The sequence below is a fragment of the Haliotis cracherodii genome, unplaced genomic scaffold (assembly GCF_022045235.1).
Source record: "Haliotis cracherodii isolate W230 unplaced genomic scaffold, xgHalCrac1.p SCAF_21, whole genome shotgun sequence".
Lineage (NCBI taxonomy): Eukaryota > Metazoa > Mollusca > Gastropoda > Lepetellida > Haliotidae > Haliotis > Haliotis cracherodii.
In genome coordinates this window covers 12289481-12306014 of record NW_027266277.1, presented here as the reverse complement: position 1 = coordinate 12306014, position 16534 = coordinate 12289481, and the positions used below count along the sequence as shown (strand labels likewise).

The 16534-nt window shown below is 36.9% G+C and overlaps 1 protein-coding gene across 3 annotated transcripts in view; it reads left to right on the top strand.

Annotated features, from left to right (window-relative positions):
• LOC139470825 (histone-lysine N-methyltransferase PRDM16-like) overlaps positions 1–16534 on the top strand; it is a 138779-nt gene that overhangs the window by 36014 nt on the left and 86231 nt on the right. For 2 of the 3 annotated variants that reach the window (XM_071253129.1, XM_071253127.1), the window contains exon 1: positions 11060–11140. The exons of the other annotated variant lie outside the window; for it this stretch is intronic. In XM_071253129.1, coding sequence (XP_071109230.1) covers positions 11101–11140 — 40 coding nt within the window. In that variant the 5' untranslated portion in view covers positions 11060–11100. Of the gene's footprint in view, positions 1–11059; positions 11141–16534 lie in introns of those variants that run through there. 3 annotated transcript variants of the gene reach the window in all.

Sequence of the window (16534 nt, the reverse complement as noted above, 5' to 3'; positions counted from 1 at the left end):
AATTGTTTGTCTCAGCAACTTCATACTATCACATCTCCACACTACTGTTACCATGATTAGATGATTGGTCGGAAACGTCCAACAATCGGCAGACTGACACGATTCTTCTGTAATCCAGAATATTCATTCATGCCCCCTTAACTTAAAATAATAAACTTGCATAACATATGCACTGATAAGATTAGGTGCTAGGAATTATTTTGTTCATGTGTTGTTTGCAAGTGTTAGATCTGATGAGAGTGGGGTAAGAGGCTCCTGTTTTATAAAGCAATTACAACTCTGTATGCGTCTAGGTCTCAAGTGTCTAAGGATGTATGCATTAAGAATGTCTTAGCATTAAAATAGCTCTGATTACATTGGAAATAAAATACATTTTTTAAACAATTTTCTTTTTGATAAATATGCTTCATTTAAGGTTCAAAAATGTTTTGTCAATTTTAAATTTAAATTTAAAAAAGTCGTGCTAAGGTTGAGGGACAAGAATATGTTTTTATTAAATATTTTATTATTAAAAATATGTTATAGGAATGTTACTTAATATGATTATTTTTGTGTGAAGTCAAAGATAAATGTGCTTTGTCACATGTAAACTGGACAATCACACGAGAAATGAGAAATATATGAATTCACAATCAGTATGATTCACAAAATGAACCTGTGTATTCAGAATTTGAAAATATCTAGATACAAGATTTTTAAATAACAACTCACCAGCTCAGGGTGAAATGAGTTCAAAAGTATTTTTTTTGGGTGGCACACTTATATACCAAAGGGCACCCCACAACATCATTATATACTGCTCAACATTTGCTAAGGACCAAAACAGTCACCTTTAGTCAAAGGTGACTGATCCTTAGAAAATGTTGAGTAGTATAAGTGTCCTGTGGTATACTGGAAAAGATGATTACTGTATTCGACATAATAAGCGCCCAGACCGCTCTCAAGATTAGAAATAGGGGGCTCTTTTCAGAATATTATTTGGGTGAAAAAAACAGTTGAAAGATAAATTTCGTGGTTTATGCTGACAGCTGAAATGTTTATACACAACAGATATAGTTTTCCAGAATTTATTTGCCCTTAATTCAGGGTGCATAAAACACACGAGTGCATATTATTCGCGAATAAATAAGTCTTGTGTACATTGATCAATTGGAAGGGGTGCTAATTGGGATTGTTCACTAGCCAATATATTAGCAAATATCGCCTTGGGCGCTTATTAGAGCGGGGCGCTAGTTACGTCGAATACGGTACTCAAAAGAAGTGAAAGAAAACCAGATTCTTTCATATTGCTGTTTTTAATCGGTCATGCCATGACAGATTAACTATCGTAATATAAAAGAATCAGGTGGTTCTTAAGTTCTTTTGAGTTGGATATATTTCTATCCCTGATACAACTTTTAAAAATAATGATCCAGATTTGTATACTGTTATGTGTCCTTACAGAATGGCCAGTTATTATTTGTCTGCACCTGTCACAAATCTCCTTACTGTGTAGAATGTAGGTACATATATCCCGGCCTTCTCGGTGACTAACAGTGATATACCTGACTCCCTCTGTCTCCCATTGTTACAGTTCATACTGGATTAGGCGCCTGACCTCTGTGGATTATCATAATCCAGAGCATACACAGATAATCTGTATTTCCCCTTGTTGGACTTAGCTAAAGCTTATGTAAGTTGATTGACAGTGTCTTAATGAGGTGTGCAGTATTGGAAATAGAGACCCCTGATACATGTTTGAGGGATTAGGACCCCTAAAATTATTGTTCTTGTCCCTTCCTGTGTCATTATATTTTGTGGATTTTAAACCAGGTAATTCTAACCTGTTTCTGGGAGACCAGATAGATAATACCGGTACTTCTTTTCTTACCGTTTAAAATTTTTAAAAAAATTTTTATATTTTTATTTTTATTTATTTTTTCTGTTTTGTTGTTGTTTGTTTGGGTTTTTTTGGGGGGGAGAGAGAGAATTGGTTGGGGGTGTGTGGGATGGAGAGAGTGGGGTTGACATTTAGTGTAGAGCCTGTTGATTACTGTTTTCACAAGTTAAAGTCAGATTTTGGTGTGGTTTGCATGTTTGATTTATTGTCTTCGTGTTAGTAACATTGTTGACAAACGTTGACAAAGTTATCATCACAGAGACTAGGTGGTTGATAAGCTATTGACTCTCCAATTCTGATGAAAGAAGATAAATAATTTTCTAAATGTCCGAGGGTATCAGACAAGAGTTAGGTCAGGGAAGATAACTGTGAATGGATTCAAGCACCTGGGGACACTGTTCGTGAATTTCATACCTAATTTTAATGAAAGATGACAAATAATTTTCTAACTGTTGTCAGGGGGTATCAGACAAGTGTTAGGTCACAAAGATAACTGTGAATGGAGCCCAGCAACTGTTGTGCTCAGGCTCCACGTGGCTCCATGTTTGTGTTGGCTCATGGACAGCTTGATAATCAATCAAGTAGTTGACCAAACTGGCCTTTGTCCAGTGTTTTACAACTTTGATGCTATCGTAGTAACAAAACTTGAAATGATTGTCTATCTTAGTTTTACTGCTTAACTTTTAACACTAAAAACTGATATTTTTTTTTAGTTGTGTTATGTTAAAAAAACCAGTTCATCTTTAAATTTTAATAATAGAAAAAAATTAAAAGATATTCTTCCACCCTTTAGAGCTACTTTAGCATCACTTTCTTTAGTTTCCAATTTTCAGATTTGAATGAGCCCAAATCTGAAAAAATGTAAAACTGGTTAGATATATTTTAATTTGGCCACCTAATCAGTCTTTGATTGATTAGACAAAGTTAATAATTTGCTAATTAATTCATGTTTTCATTTTGACCCATTTGATGAGTATGATGCAGGGTTAGACCCAGACTAGTCAAAATTCAAAGGGACCAGTTTCCTTTCTACCCAGATCTAGTTATTTCCCATGAACCACCAGTCTGAAGTGAGCTCCGGACTAGTTGGGTATGAGGGGCGGTCGGGTAGCCTAGTTGTTAAAGCGTTCGTTCGTCACGCTGAAAACCCGGGTTCGATTCCTGACATGGGTACAATGTGTGAAGCCCATTTTCTGATATCCCCTGTCATGATATTGCTGGAATATTGCTAAAAGCGGCATATAACCAAACTCACTCACTCATTAGTTGGGTAGGACAATGGTATCTACCCCTGTTGTATACAGAAATTTGGAAACCAAAAAAAGGCCTTGGCTTTATGACATGGAATCAGTTAGCTCTAAGACCCTTGAGTTTAAAGGGGGGTAGAAACCAATCTTTGACATTCGCCAGCCCTTCTGCTGATGCATGATGGGAGACCATGCTAAATTTTGTAGTTACAGCTTGTTTTTTGTATATCTTTACCAGTGAAAATGTTAGTACCCATTGGAACTATTCTCAACACTGTATTGCATGATAATGATGCTAAAAAACGGTTCTGTGTGAAGCGGTCTCCATTGTATCGGTGGGTATGTAGCATCTTCGTATTTGACCTGGGTCGGGTAGCCTGATGGTTAAAGTGTTCGCTTGTCATGCCAAAGACCCGGGTTCGATTCCCGACATGGGTACAATGTGTGAAGCCCATTTTTGGTGTCCCCAGCCGTGATATTGCTGGCATATTGCTAAAAGCGGCGTAAAACCTTACTCACTTACTGGTATTTGAACTAAATTCACTATCATAATTATAATGTTAAATGCTTACTTTGTGCCAGGATAGACATGGCCACTAGTCTGTTAGTCTGAGACTAGTAAAATGTAGACAGGCTTGTTGTATTCTCCCAAAATCTAGTTATTTTGAATAGCTACTTGTCTGAAATGAACTGTAGATATGACAAATGGTGTTTTACCATTCTGAGTTTTGTGTGGATGTATTTGTATAGTCCTGGGGAGGCCTGTTTCATAAAATCAGATTCCTAATTGTTTATTTTATTGTGAAAAGTACAATGAAGTTAATAATACATGATATGTTTTTTTCTGTGTCAATACAAGATGGTACATTTACCTAAATACATTACAAGTGGTTTAATGGATCGCTAGCCTTTTTGTCAGTGAAATATCGCAAAAGGTGTTGTCATTAATGCTTCAAGTTCACTTCTTGAAAAGGCTGCCCCGAACATGTGTCTACAGCTTGCTTCTCCTTTTGAAACAGCTCCAAAATATTTATAGTAAAGAAGTTTCCATGCGTTTTGATATAAATATGTATTGCGATATCATGATACGTATTGTATCTTGACCTTGTTGTATCATTACACCCCTAGCGTCCAACATCAACAGTGTTATTGGTGTCCCCATATGTCCAAATTCAACATGTATACAAATTCCCCAACACTAGTAGATAGTGAGTGAGTGAATGTGTTTTAGCAATATTCAAGCAATACCATAACAGGGACACCAGAAATGGGCTTCACACAATGTACCCAGATGGGGAATTGAACACAGGCGATCGGTGGGAAGAGCAAACACTTTAACTACAAGGCTAACCCAGCGCTTGTAAACATTTCACATTGTCTGTGACCAATACAAAAGGGGAGATAATGATTTACCCAACACCAGCACAGAACAAGGCCCAACTGCCACCACTTGTCATTGAGGTGGTTAACACTGACTGCCAGAACTCAAAGGGTTAAACACAAAACAGACAGCAGTAACAATTAGTTGTCAGGTCAATATTTGCTGATCACAACCCATGACCGGGATCAAACCTATGTTATATATTGTGTCCAAGGGGTCATCATTGTGGCAAGGCAAGAGCTGGACTGTCTCCAAGCAGAGGTCAAACATGGCTTATGTAAGAAGCCGAAGAAAATCATTAGCTCGTGAATAGAATGTTCGCAGTCAACAAAGTTGTAGTAGATCGAGAAAAGACACAAGAGTTCTTTCCCATTGTGAGACCCTTCGCTTTGTTGTGCATGTAATATGTCCAGTGACACATCGGTATGTTTGGACAGTTGGAAAGTGCTACAATTGTTCCTATAACAAACAGGTGGAGACAATCGCCACCGAAAGTGGAAATTCAGCCTCCTAACTGCAATACATGGAATTCGGATTCCTGCATTGCATGCTGGGATAGTTGTCTGCAAGTGCATTTAGTGTGTTTGAATATGGAACTGATTTATGGCTTGGAGGGCGGGATTGAGACCACATCTTTGACAAAACTAGCGAGTGTGAAACATACTTCAAATAAGACATTCTGAAACACAGGCCGTAATTGTCAGTTGAATGTGATGATTTGTTTCAAAGGTAATAACTGTTTTATTTGAAAAAGAATTTGAACTTATTTGAAAAAGAATTTGAACTTATTTGAAATTAATCAAGAACTAAACTATTTCAACAGTATTTGATCCCAGATTTCACGTCTGGTCATACTGAGGTATTATGGGGCAGATAGTTTAATATTTTGGGGTAATTGGAAGGAGACAGAATATATATACCTTCGGATACTTCTTCAGGTAATAAATGTCCTGAACACACACGCACATGCACGCATGCACGCACACATCCCCACCCCCCCACAGCCCACTCCACTCAACACACACACACAAACACACACACACACACACCCCACACCAGTCCACACACATACACCCCCACACACACCAGTGTCCACACACACACAACCCACTCCACTCAACCCCCCCCCCCCCCCCACACACACACACACACACACCCTCCCCCCACACCAGTCCACACACACACACACACACACACACACACACAGAATACAGGGACAGACGGTTTCCCAGGTTAAGTTAAAAAGTAAAACCTACTCCGTACATTTTGCGAAATTCTCATAATCGCTGATGGTTAGGTACGCTCATGTTTAGAAAATAGAGTATCATTTGGATATAAATTAGAAAATTAAAAATCATACTCATTGTATTACCTTTGATATAAGAATGACGGTTGCTTTGATCTCATGATAATAAGCTTGTTTTCCTTCTCAAATATGAAAACTGTTTGATTAAAAATGGTGTGGCAAGAAAGTGCAATCAGATAACTCCACTTTCTCCAAAACATGAAACCTGACATTTAGATAGAATATTTTTTTCAATATTTTTCAGTTTTTTGTTCAACTTGAGTTGATGTTATCAGTACCTAACAGACTTTATGAATAATGTCCCATGTACAAATATGTCTTAAGATAATAAAAATGAACATGTAACACAAAACATTCTTGAATCAGTATGTCATTTAAACTCCAAAGCATGCAAAGTCAAGTTTTCTATCACTGTACTGTATCAAAATATGAATACCGTTATCTATCTAGTAAACAGCCTCCACCAGATTCACCTTAATTGCTCTGCATGTTCAAACACACATAAATATGAGCAGAATTTCCGAAGGCAAGTCTTTTTTCCGTATTCAGACAACCCTTAAATGACTTTTAGAGGAGAACATGTTACATCTAAAAAAGTACTTTTTCCCATTGGGATGAATGCAAACTTGCACATTCTTAAAAAAAACTTGTGCATGTAACTGGTTCAACTGCGAGGCTGACAAGGTATTCTAAAATAAAACAGCTCTCATGCCAACTATGACTAACATATTGTCTCTGAAATGAAAGTATTTTACAGAAAACAGTTGTTAAATTATCTTAATGAAATATGTGACTCTTCATTTTCGTTTTCACTGCAGTAATCTAGACTTGGCAACTATTAAAACATTGTATGTGCTGTATTTGTTTCAGGGTCTGTATGACAGACCGACACCAACTGTAACTTTTTGAAGAACAAAAGGAATAATCCAAAATGTCTTTCTTTGTCATTTTCTCACTACCTACAAGGTGTTTTCACAACATGAAGCTGGAAAACAAGGAATAAAAAAAGAAATTCTGGCAGAAGCTATGACACCATTTACCCCAGTCCCTAAAATTATGTCAATTATGATAATTCGTTATAACCGTAGTTTGTTATAAGCATATATACAGCATATATACACCAAATGTCCGGGACAAAAAAACCAGTTTGTTAACTGTATATATTGACCAAGGGTTCTTTTCAACTGGACAGGGTCAAATATACAGCTGGGTCAGAACTGTGTCAGCTGGACAACTGGACATGCGAACAATGGACCAATCCGACTCGCTTTCATCCATCATATCATAACTGTATGGATGTTTTTATTAAACAGGCTAATCTCAGATTAGCCGATTCAATTATCTTTCCCCCTTCGCATTCCCAGCTTGGTGGAATTGTTCTGACGGCTCTGTACGCATGATTTAAACAAATTAATGGTGGTTTATTGGCACATATGATCGGTTGATTATATCAGCTCCCTCGAGGGGGGCTGTCACACTGCTTCAAAGTGTCATTCTACAAAGAATGTTGAGTTACATCATCGGGTACGTAAACACGATGTTCCTAGTGGGGGGGAGGGGGGGGAGGGGGGAGAGACGAACGTATCTGAAGAGGCTTGTTATTGTAGAAGATTAGGGAAATGACGACCATGTACCTCTCTTCCCTCTTTGACCTTTGTTTGAAAAACTTATACAAGCTGTGTCTGTGGATTAATGTCGCTTGTTTTGGCCTTCCAGTACATGCACGTGAAGGAGCTATTAGTACATGGTTTAGGAAACAGTCAGTGTAGGTTTCTGGAAATCCGAGTTTTCAGGGGTGTTGAAGGAGGCTGTGTCATGTTGCAGTTTGGAGTCTTGTTGTTGCAAGTGGTTGAAACTAATATCTAGGACTGGTCATATATTATAAGGTAGAGGGGAGGTCAAGGAGTTAATGAAAAATTTACACAGTGAAAGGGGTGGGGGTTGTCAAAATTTAGTTCAACTATATGGTGGCCATGAAAAGATGACACATTTCTAAAAAAAAATTCAAATAATTAGTTCATAAATTATTATTATTATTATTATTATTAATATTATTATAATAGGGAAGGGGAGAGCTGTGAGATTAAGGGAGGTGGGAAATATTAATTGTTACATGTACTTGGTAGTGGAGAGGGGGGGTGGAATTGTCATGAATAATTGTCACATGAAATAATAGGATACAGTCTTAAAGCCAGCTCACTGCCCCACCCCTATAATAAATGGCCAGTCCCCAAGCATGGAATTCAACAGAACCATGTCAGAATACTAATGCAATGTTTGAAATGGGAGATTTAGGGGGTCCTTTGGTTCATATACCGTAGCAACAAACCTCAAGGGCCACAGGAACCTTTTTTTGCTTCAAACACTGACAATCACGTCATATTTTGTCGGATGCTTCACCATTAATTGTTAATGTGTGGTGTCGAACTGGAAGAAGTCTGAATACTAGGATCAGGGGTGGTGGGGTAGCCTACTGGTTAAAGCGTTCGCTCATCACACCGAATACCCGGGTTCGATTCCCCACACGGGTACAAAGTGCGAAGCCCATGTCTGGTGCTCCCTGCCGTGATATTGCTGAAATTTTGATAAAAGCAGCGTTAAACAACACTCTCACTCACTCACTCACTCACTCACTCACTCACTCACTCACACATCTAATGCAGAATTAACACTTAAGGAAATTTGTGGACTATGAAAAATAAGTCTTTTGAGATTTTATTTTTTGAAAGTTCACGGGATCCATAACCGACTTTTTTTTAGAACTGATAAAAAATGGTCAAGTTAGATTTTGTTTCACGAGCATAAGCTTTACAAAATATGCAAAATTGTCTTAGAAATTGTTTATTTTCTGTAACCTTTAAAAGGCCCCAGGAGCGGGAGGGTATTAATGGGGTTGAATAACCCCTGAGACAACAGGTTATTACGCTGGGGTATTTGGGTCTCTGTTTGTCTCCTGATAATGGTAGATGATCCTTTAGATGACACACAGACCATCTTACTCCATTTCACTTCAACTAGAGAGACAACACACTTGAAAATTAAATTTTGTTGTAGACTCACTGACTGGGGTCTTTCATAACACTGCAGTAAGATTTTGACTTGGAATTAACTCTGTAGTTGTTAGAAGCTTGTTTGGGTACTTTTAATCATTTGTGACATGATCCATCAGAAGTTTAGTGTAGATATGCTAATATGATGAATTAAAATATTTCAAATTGTGAGTGGGGAGTGTTCTCTTAGAAGTTTTTTCTGAAACTGTAGAAAGATATAAATGATGTTTTAATAAGCTTGTGATATATACTGATCCAATAAAGCTAGGAATCAAGAATATTTGGGGGATATTTTTTATAAATTTGTGTGCTCAGTGTACATTGTAAAATATAGCCCCAAAAATATTCATGATCCCTAACTTTATGTGTTCAGTATATGTGATGGACGTATGGAAGGATAACTGAAGCTAATTTATGGAACAGGTAGCTCTGTATACTTAGTTTATATTTATTTTATTTTAGTACCGATGAAATAAATACAGAATTAGTAAATTGTATAAGAAGCTTGGTATTTACCTTACAATATTGTAGTGTCACCGACAGACATTTTTGCAAGCAAACCCTCCTATTTTTCCTAGCTCAGAAATTTGTTCCTAACATCGTTTCAAGCATGGGACAAATACATGTTAATTTCAACAATTCGGCATATCAAACTGGTCTGTCCAGCGTTATATATGAATTAAAATGAAAGTCCACTGTATTAGGAAAGAAACATGGATTTTATTTACCACACGCTTTTTTCCATTACATCAAATATATTTTGTCGACGGACATGTTTCTCATTCTGGAGAATACCACAGAATTTAGAACTGAATTTCCCTTGACAGAGACAAGTTGGAAGATTAACACTTAAATATTTTCCAGCATTAAATATTGACATTTTGATTATTTGGTTTAGAGATGAATTTGTCTTCTGTCTCTTACTAAATGGAAGTGACAGCCCAAGATTGATCTTTGACCAGTTCGACTTCAAGGAAGTATTGGTGTGGTTCTGGCACCTTGTAATCTTCTTGTCTTTAGAGCGCCAATCTCTGAGTTCCACTGACACCCTGCTGTTTGGGGAGTCTTATTAGAAGCCAATTTTCTGCAGGGCAGATTCCTAGCTTTTCCCTCATTCCTTGGTTAATATTGTTTAAACTGGAATCTCTCTCAATTGAATCTGTGACAATACTGCTCTGTTGAAGCATTGGCAACAGTTTTGAATTTTCATTGCATTCAGACTGATTAACACTGGGATTATTCCGATGTGAAATATTTTGGTAATTTATTGTGGTTGGTGTTATAATTTTGATTCCATGGTAATTTGTATTTTGAATCTCAGAATGGCCTGTGTGATTGCAATTGTGCCGCAGTTTTAGAGTTAGATAGGATAGTATCTCACTTCTGGAATAAGAATAATTTCCGTTTTAAGAATCGCTGTAAATGTTTAATTTGTATCTCTGTTAGAAATTAACAAATTCAATTTTATTTTTTTTAAATCTTTTTTTTGTATAATGATTTATTATGACAGTGTGTGTGACCTGTACAGAGTAACTGATTATTGATGTAATATGTTTTATGATTCAGAAATAAATGTAACCAATATATCAACAATTGTCAGAAAATGACAGTTGTAATTTTGTACTTTGAGAAATGATTTTCTTGCTGTGAATTAAACACAGTGACACCTCCAGAGAGGCCTGAATGTATAGATATGTCACAGATCTATAATTCCATGTGTCAAGGAGTGTCGTGACAACAGGGGTTGCAACCTGCAGAATAGTGAAACAAAACAAACTGTTAACTAAACGTGTGTCAGATCGCAAACCCGAGTTTACGTTTCAGAAATCTCTCATTTGCTTTAGAGGGAAATATTTGAAAGATTAGAATATCTACAATGCGAGTGACGGCAACTGTTTACAACCCTCTGTGTTTAGGCAAGCGTTCTGGGGCAGTTGCCATTAAAATGGCTAGTCTCTCGAGTTAGATATTTCACTAACTAATACCCAAGCTTAGTTTTTCTCAGCTCGACCAAACTTAAGTTTGCCGACATTTTCCAGCCTGTTTGTCCTCGAGCTGTGCATGTCATTGTGGGCTCTCTGTCGAGGCAGACTTCTAATGTCAATATGGAACGCAGAGTATCGCATCGAGAGGCGTGAGCGAAAAATTGACGTCGCCAATGCCAGTTTGCTTCCAATAGCCAGTTTGGTTGCTCATCGTTTGTGATTACAGATCTGAAAGCAAGTTGTCAAACTTTTATGCCTTTTTCTAGTGATAGTTCTCCATCAAGCGGCTCAGGTAGGTTGTGTAGTTTTACCAACAGCTTACATTTTGTCCTTATGGCATTGCATTGCATATGATAATCATATTTATCTTTTTGCAATTCTTCCATATTTTGTCACACTTGTCTTTATTTATCATTTATTACAAGACCAAATAACTGCATTTTACTTTAAAAAATGAAATATATTATATTTGGAGTACTTGTGATGTTTATATTTTGAACTAATTTCAAAACTCTGTACACATGACAGAAACTACTTGTTCGATAGTGTTATCAACATATCTTGATTAATAGCAGTGCCGTAGCCAGCTGGGGGGGGGGGGCAGTCCCCCCCCCACCCCTTGTTTTTTTTCTAGAAAACATTTTTCCTTGTGAAAGTTTACTTGAATAAGAAATGAATAATCTTATTTGCCCCCCCCCCCTGTCAAAAATAGTTAACTACGGCCTTAAATAGACTGCATTGTTCAAAAGTACATTCGGGAAGTTAGGCAAATATGTCCTGCTACTGGGGTAAGTGCTATATACCTTCAAACTAGTGAAATCTAGAAGTAATATATGTAGTTATTCACACAAACACTTCAGCTAATATTTCAGGGTCACACAATTAGTAGAGTACTGGCAGGATGAAAGTAGGTTAAGATTGTATACTATCCATGTGAGAAGGAGACATGTTATGTTGTTTCATGATCCTTGTAGAATAGTGTTCCGATATGTGTATGGATCGCCTGTGTTGATGCGTACTACAATTCTAATACATTTCTTTGTATCAATGGTAGTTTGTGTCAAAATGTGATCGGTGTATATGTTTTTTGCCATGGATAGCAGTACCAGTGTGTTAACAGCTCTGATAAAACACAAATGTTTTCCTTAAATACAAAACCCTGATATAAGAATTTAAGTTTGTATTCAAATCTCATTGCAATATTAGAAACTTTGTTTTCAAGTTTGAAAACAGGAGCAATAAATGGGGAGAGAAATTAGCCGATTTTGAATGTTCTCTGTGTCTTTATATAATATATACTACTTTACTTTCTATACAGATAATCAGATCCGCAGATATATTGAAATATACACCTGGCATATTATGAGAATCAGTTATGTGTGTCATTGAAAGATAAAAATGTCCCTATCAAAACTGGAGTATATTTCATATAAGTGTGACAGTAACTATAGTATGATATCTTAGGTGAATTTGCAGATAAATTCTCTTAAGTTAATTTCTTCTGAGGGTTTAGAAGATATAATATTATAATGAATCCTAACTGTAAATGTTTCACATTTATGGAACTGAATAAAATTGTATTAATGTTTCTATATTTTTGTGACATAAATGCTGTGTACAGGTCGGTTATCTATCGCAAACGTAACATATTTCACCAACTCTATCCATTAATAACCACTGTTGCCAATCTGATATGTGTGATTAATGTCCGTCAGTGTCTAGAGATTTGTTATCACATGTTACATTAGTGTAAATGTGTAATATACACATTCCAAGCCTGATATCTAGATCAGAGATGAAAATAATATTGTTTTTTTTGCAATAAGTGATGGGACATTTTGTGTAGCTACAGTTGACATCACTTAGAAAAGCTTACACGAAAATGTTATTTGTGTGCAGTATGACATGCTATGTGAAATCTTATGCTTGGTTAATAAAATTCATGTAGTTTTGAAATAATGAAAACAATTTAACCTTGACTACAAATGCAATTTTTTTTTCAAATCTGTATGAGTGTTTTCAAGGGTGCTTGTGAAATCATATGTGCATGAGTGTTAAAGTATTTTGTGCTCATATCAATCAAAAATACATAGTTTCAGTGAAAACATAGATGAAAGTTCTATTCAATGTGGGGCAGTTGGGTAGCCTTGTGGTTAAAGCGTTAGCTCCTCACGCCGAAGACCCAGGTTCGATTCCCCACATGGGTTCAATGTGTGAAGCCGATTTCTAGTGTCCCCGTTGTGATATTGCTGGAATATTGCTAAAAGCGGCGTAAAACCATATTCACTCACTCACTCTATATCTATTGTACTGTGCACCATTATGCATTAAAGTTTCCAAGAGTATCCAGGGTATATTCACTTAGCTGACGTTAATTCTGCGTTCCTCTTTACAATATATAATAAACAACTTATTAAACAACTTTTGCAGTTTTTGTTTTAAAACAGATTTAAAGAATTTATTGGATGAGGGCATTTTATACACTTAATGTGTCATCTAATGTGTCATTTGTATGCGCTGTCGTGAAGACCTGGGTTACAACTGGTTTCCAGCAAACAAAACTTATCTTAAGACGCGATTAACGGGATTGGGTGGTCAGGCTAGCTGACTTGGTTACTGCATGTCATCAAATCCCTATTATTGATTGATACTCATGATGTCAATCATTGGATTGTCTGGTTTACTAAATTATTTACAGATGGCCATCATATTGCTAGAATATTGCTCAGTGTGGCATCAAACACCAAAACATAAATTTGCATGCATAAAATCAGTGTTGGGTCACAAGAGATATCTAGCTTAACTCATACGAGGGCTTGGACGAGTAACTCGGGTACTCGGGTCGGGTGGGTCCTGAGTAGGACTCGGGTACCCGAATGACTACCCGGAGACCCGTGGTTAGTCACGTGATATATTGTCTAATGACTAAAATTATCTGGAACTCTATGGTTACACTACAAGTCAATAATGTTCGCTTTTCTTTCTGACAATGCACCCATTCCTTGACTTTTATATGTTCGAATAAAAATAAAACTCCATGCAGTAAACTTCAGTGTATGCATGACCAGATCGTTTAACACATCTATATAAATACATTTTGCCAGGGCTACAGTCTAACTTTTCCAAATCGGACAGTTTGTACCTATTTCTAAATATCTAATAACAGGTACCCGGTAAGGGTCGGGTAATAGGGTGGAGGGTACCCAGATAGTAAATTTGGACTCGTCCCAGCACTAACTCATACAATAATCAATTATTATTTTCCTAACTACACTAGAGTATTGAGTAATTATTCTGCTGATAGAAAATATAATGTGTCGGTGTCATGAGCAATTAATAATTCATAAGCTAATTATGTAAGAGTGTTGTCATTATCTTATTATACGACATTCTGAATTGACATCTATATGAAATTGCTGCGTCAATTGCATGGACGACCTTTCTGGCAGACTTATTGACAATAGGGTGAATTATTCTAACTGTTCTAATTACGTTAAGCACCTTAATTGTCAGCTACTGCATTAAATAATTATTTTAGAGTGGTTTTAATCCAGACATGCATTTAGCACTGGTGTCAACTTGAATGTTGTTGATAGTGTTACTAGTTGTTTGGAAAATATGATTCGTTTGAATACTTGTTAAAAATGTGTTAACTTATCTCATTCGTGACCAACTCGTGTTATGCCGGGACAAGCCGAATAGCGACTCGTGCCCCTCTCATGGACATTTTTGTGACTGGGTTCCGTCTTAGCGCAAACGGGCATACCTAAAACAATTGTCAGGAAGTTGCGTAATGGTTCACATGTATTTCCCCATATATTATATATATTTCAAATGCAATTTAAAGAACATCGGGGCATGTGGAATTATACAGTATGATTGAACACATGTAACTGTGTCTTGGGTATATTTTTAGAAGCAAGACATATGTAAAATCAAAAACTATTTCTGACGGATTCTTTGACGAAGAACTTGAAATCATACGTGCATTCCGATTGGTTTGTCATACTTTCACACATCACATTTATCGACAGGTGGACGAGTCTTCTTGCAGGTTACGAAAAGGGGCGAGTGGTGACGAATGAACTTATCCGTACTGAACAAAACATTTCAGGATCATGAATTTGGGGGGGTATGTTTATATAATTGTGTGCTGTGTGTTCACTGCAAAAAATATCCCTCTAAATAGCCATGATCCCTTACTTTTTTAGCTCAGTATACATATGTATTTTATCTGACATATAATGTTAGCAAGGAAGGAGAAAGTTTCTCATATTTGTTTTTCCTTTTTTATGCATGCAGTAAATTGCATGGCGATAACATTTCTGACTTTTCTATAAAATAAGGGATCATATAGTTCTGGGTATTGGTGAAGTACTTTGGAGGTGAAAAAATAGTTCCTGTTCCATTTTGATGTGTATTTTACTTGATATTGAAAACAAATCCTAAACTTTATTAATTACTTTTGAAATATGTGATGGTAATGGATGGGCAATCCCAATACAGGTATTAGTTAAAAATAGATTCAGCAGAATGAGTTAAAGAGAGCAGGGTACAAGCTTATATAAGAAGGGTAAATGAAGGTGTTGGTTGAGAATCAGATACTATTTTGGGGATTCTGTGGGCATGTCATGATTAGTAATGCTTGTCACTGAAGCGGGATGGATGTGTTAGTTAGTGAGTGAGTGAGTGAGTGAGTGAGTTTGGTTTTACACTGCTTTTAGCAATATTCCAGCAATATTCCAGCAAGCGTAGTCGCCAGTTTGAAACTAGTGTCGTAAAGCTCCAGAAAGCTGGCTTTTCTGATTGACTAATGTCGATTTGTTGTCAGTCATTTCATTGGTCGGTCAAAGTTCGCGAAAGGTCGTTCTGATCTTTGTTTAGCGGTAGGGAGAACTAAGATCTGATTTTAATGAGATTGGTTCAGTTTCCTTTTTTTTCAATGCAGCTACTTTTGAGATTGTATGATCATGAGTTTGAATCCCAGTCACCCCATTTATGTTTCAAGGTTTGTGAACCTTATACCCAAGTTTGACCCAAGTTTTCTGAGACCTTCAACATTGCAGGCTTTTCTCCCACTTAAATTAAGTTGACGTGCTGTCATATAACTGGTTTTAAACCCAACTCACTCTCTCGCTCACTCACACTCTCTCTCTCTCACTCACTCACTCACTCACTCACTCACTCACTCTCTCTCTCTCTCTCTCGGGGCGGTCGGGTAGCCTAGTGGTTAAAGCGTTCGCTTGTCACGCCGAAGACCAGGGTTTGATTCCCGACATTGGTACAATGTGTGAAGCCCATTTCTGGTGTCCCCTGCCGTGATATTGTTAGAATATTGCTAAAAGCGGCATAAAACCACTCACTCACTCACTCACTCACTCACTCACTCACTCACTTGGCATGTTTTGCCAACAATGCCCTAATGTTTACTTTAACAGAACCAACATTACTGTAGTTTTGCTATTGTCAATATTGCAATGATAGTATAACAGACCTCACTCTCAGGAAAATCATAAATATCAGGTCCTATTCTTATGCATCATATAACACAATATATATCTAGATAGTATTTATGACAGGAAGTTTTGCTTTCCCGTGATGGGTGAGTTACATTAGATTGGTTATACTTCCTACGTGTCGGAATAATAAGGAAAGTACTGTTATACTGATATGGACAACTAATCAT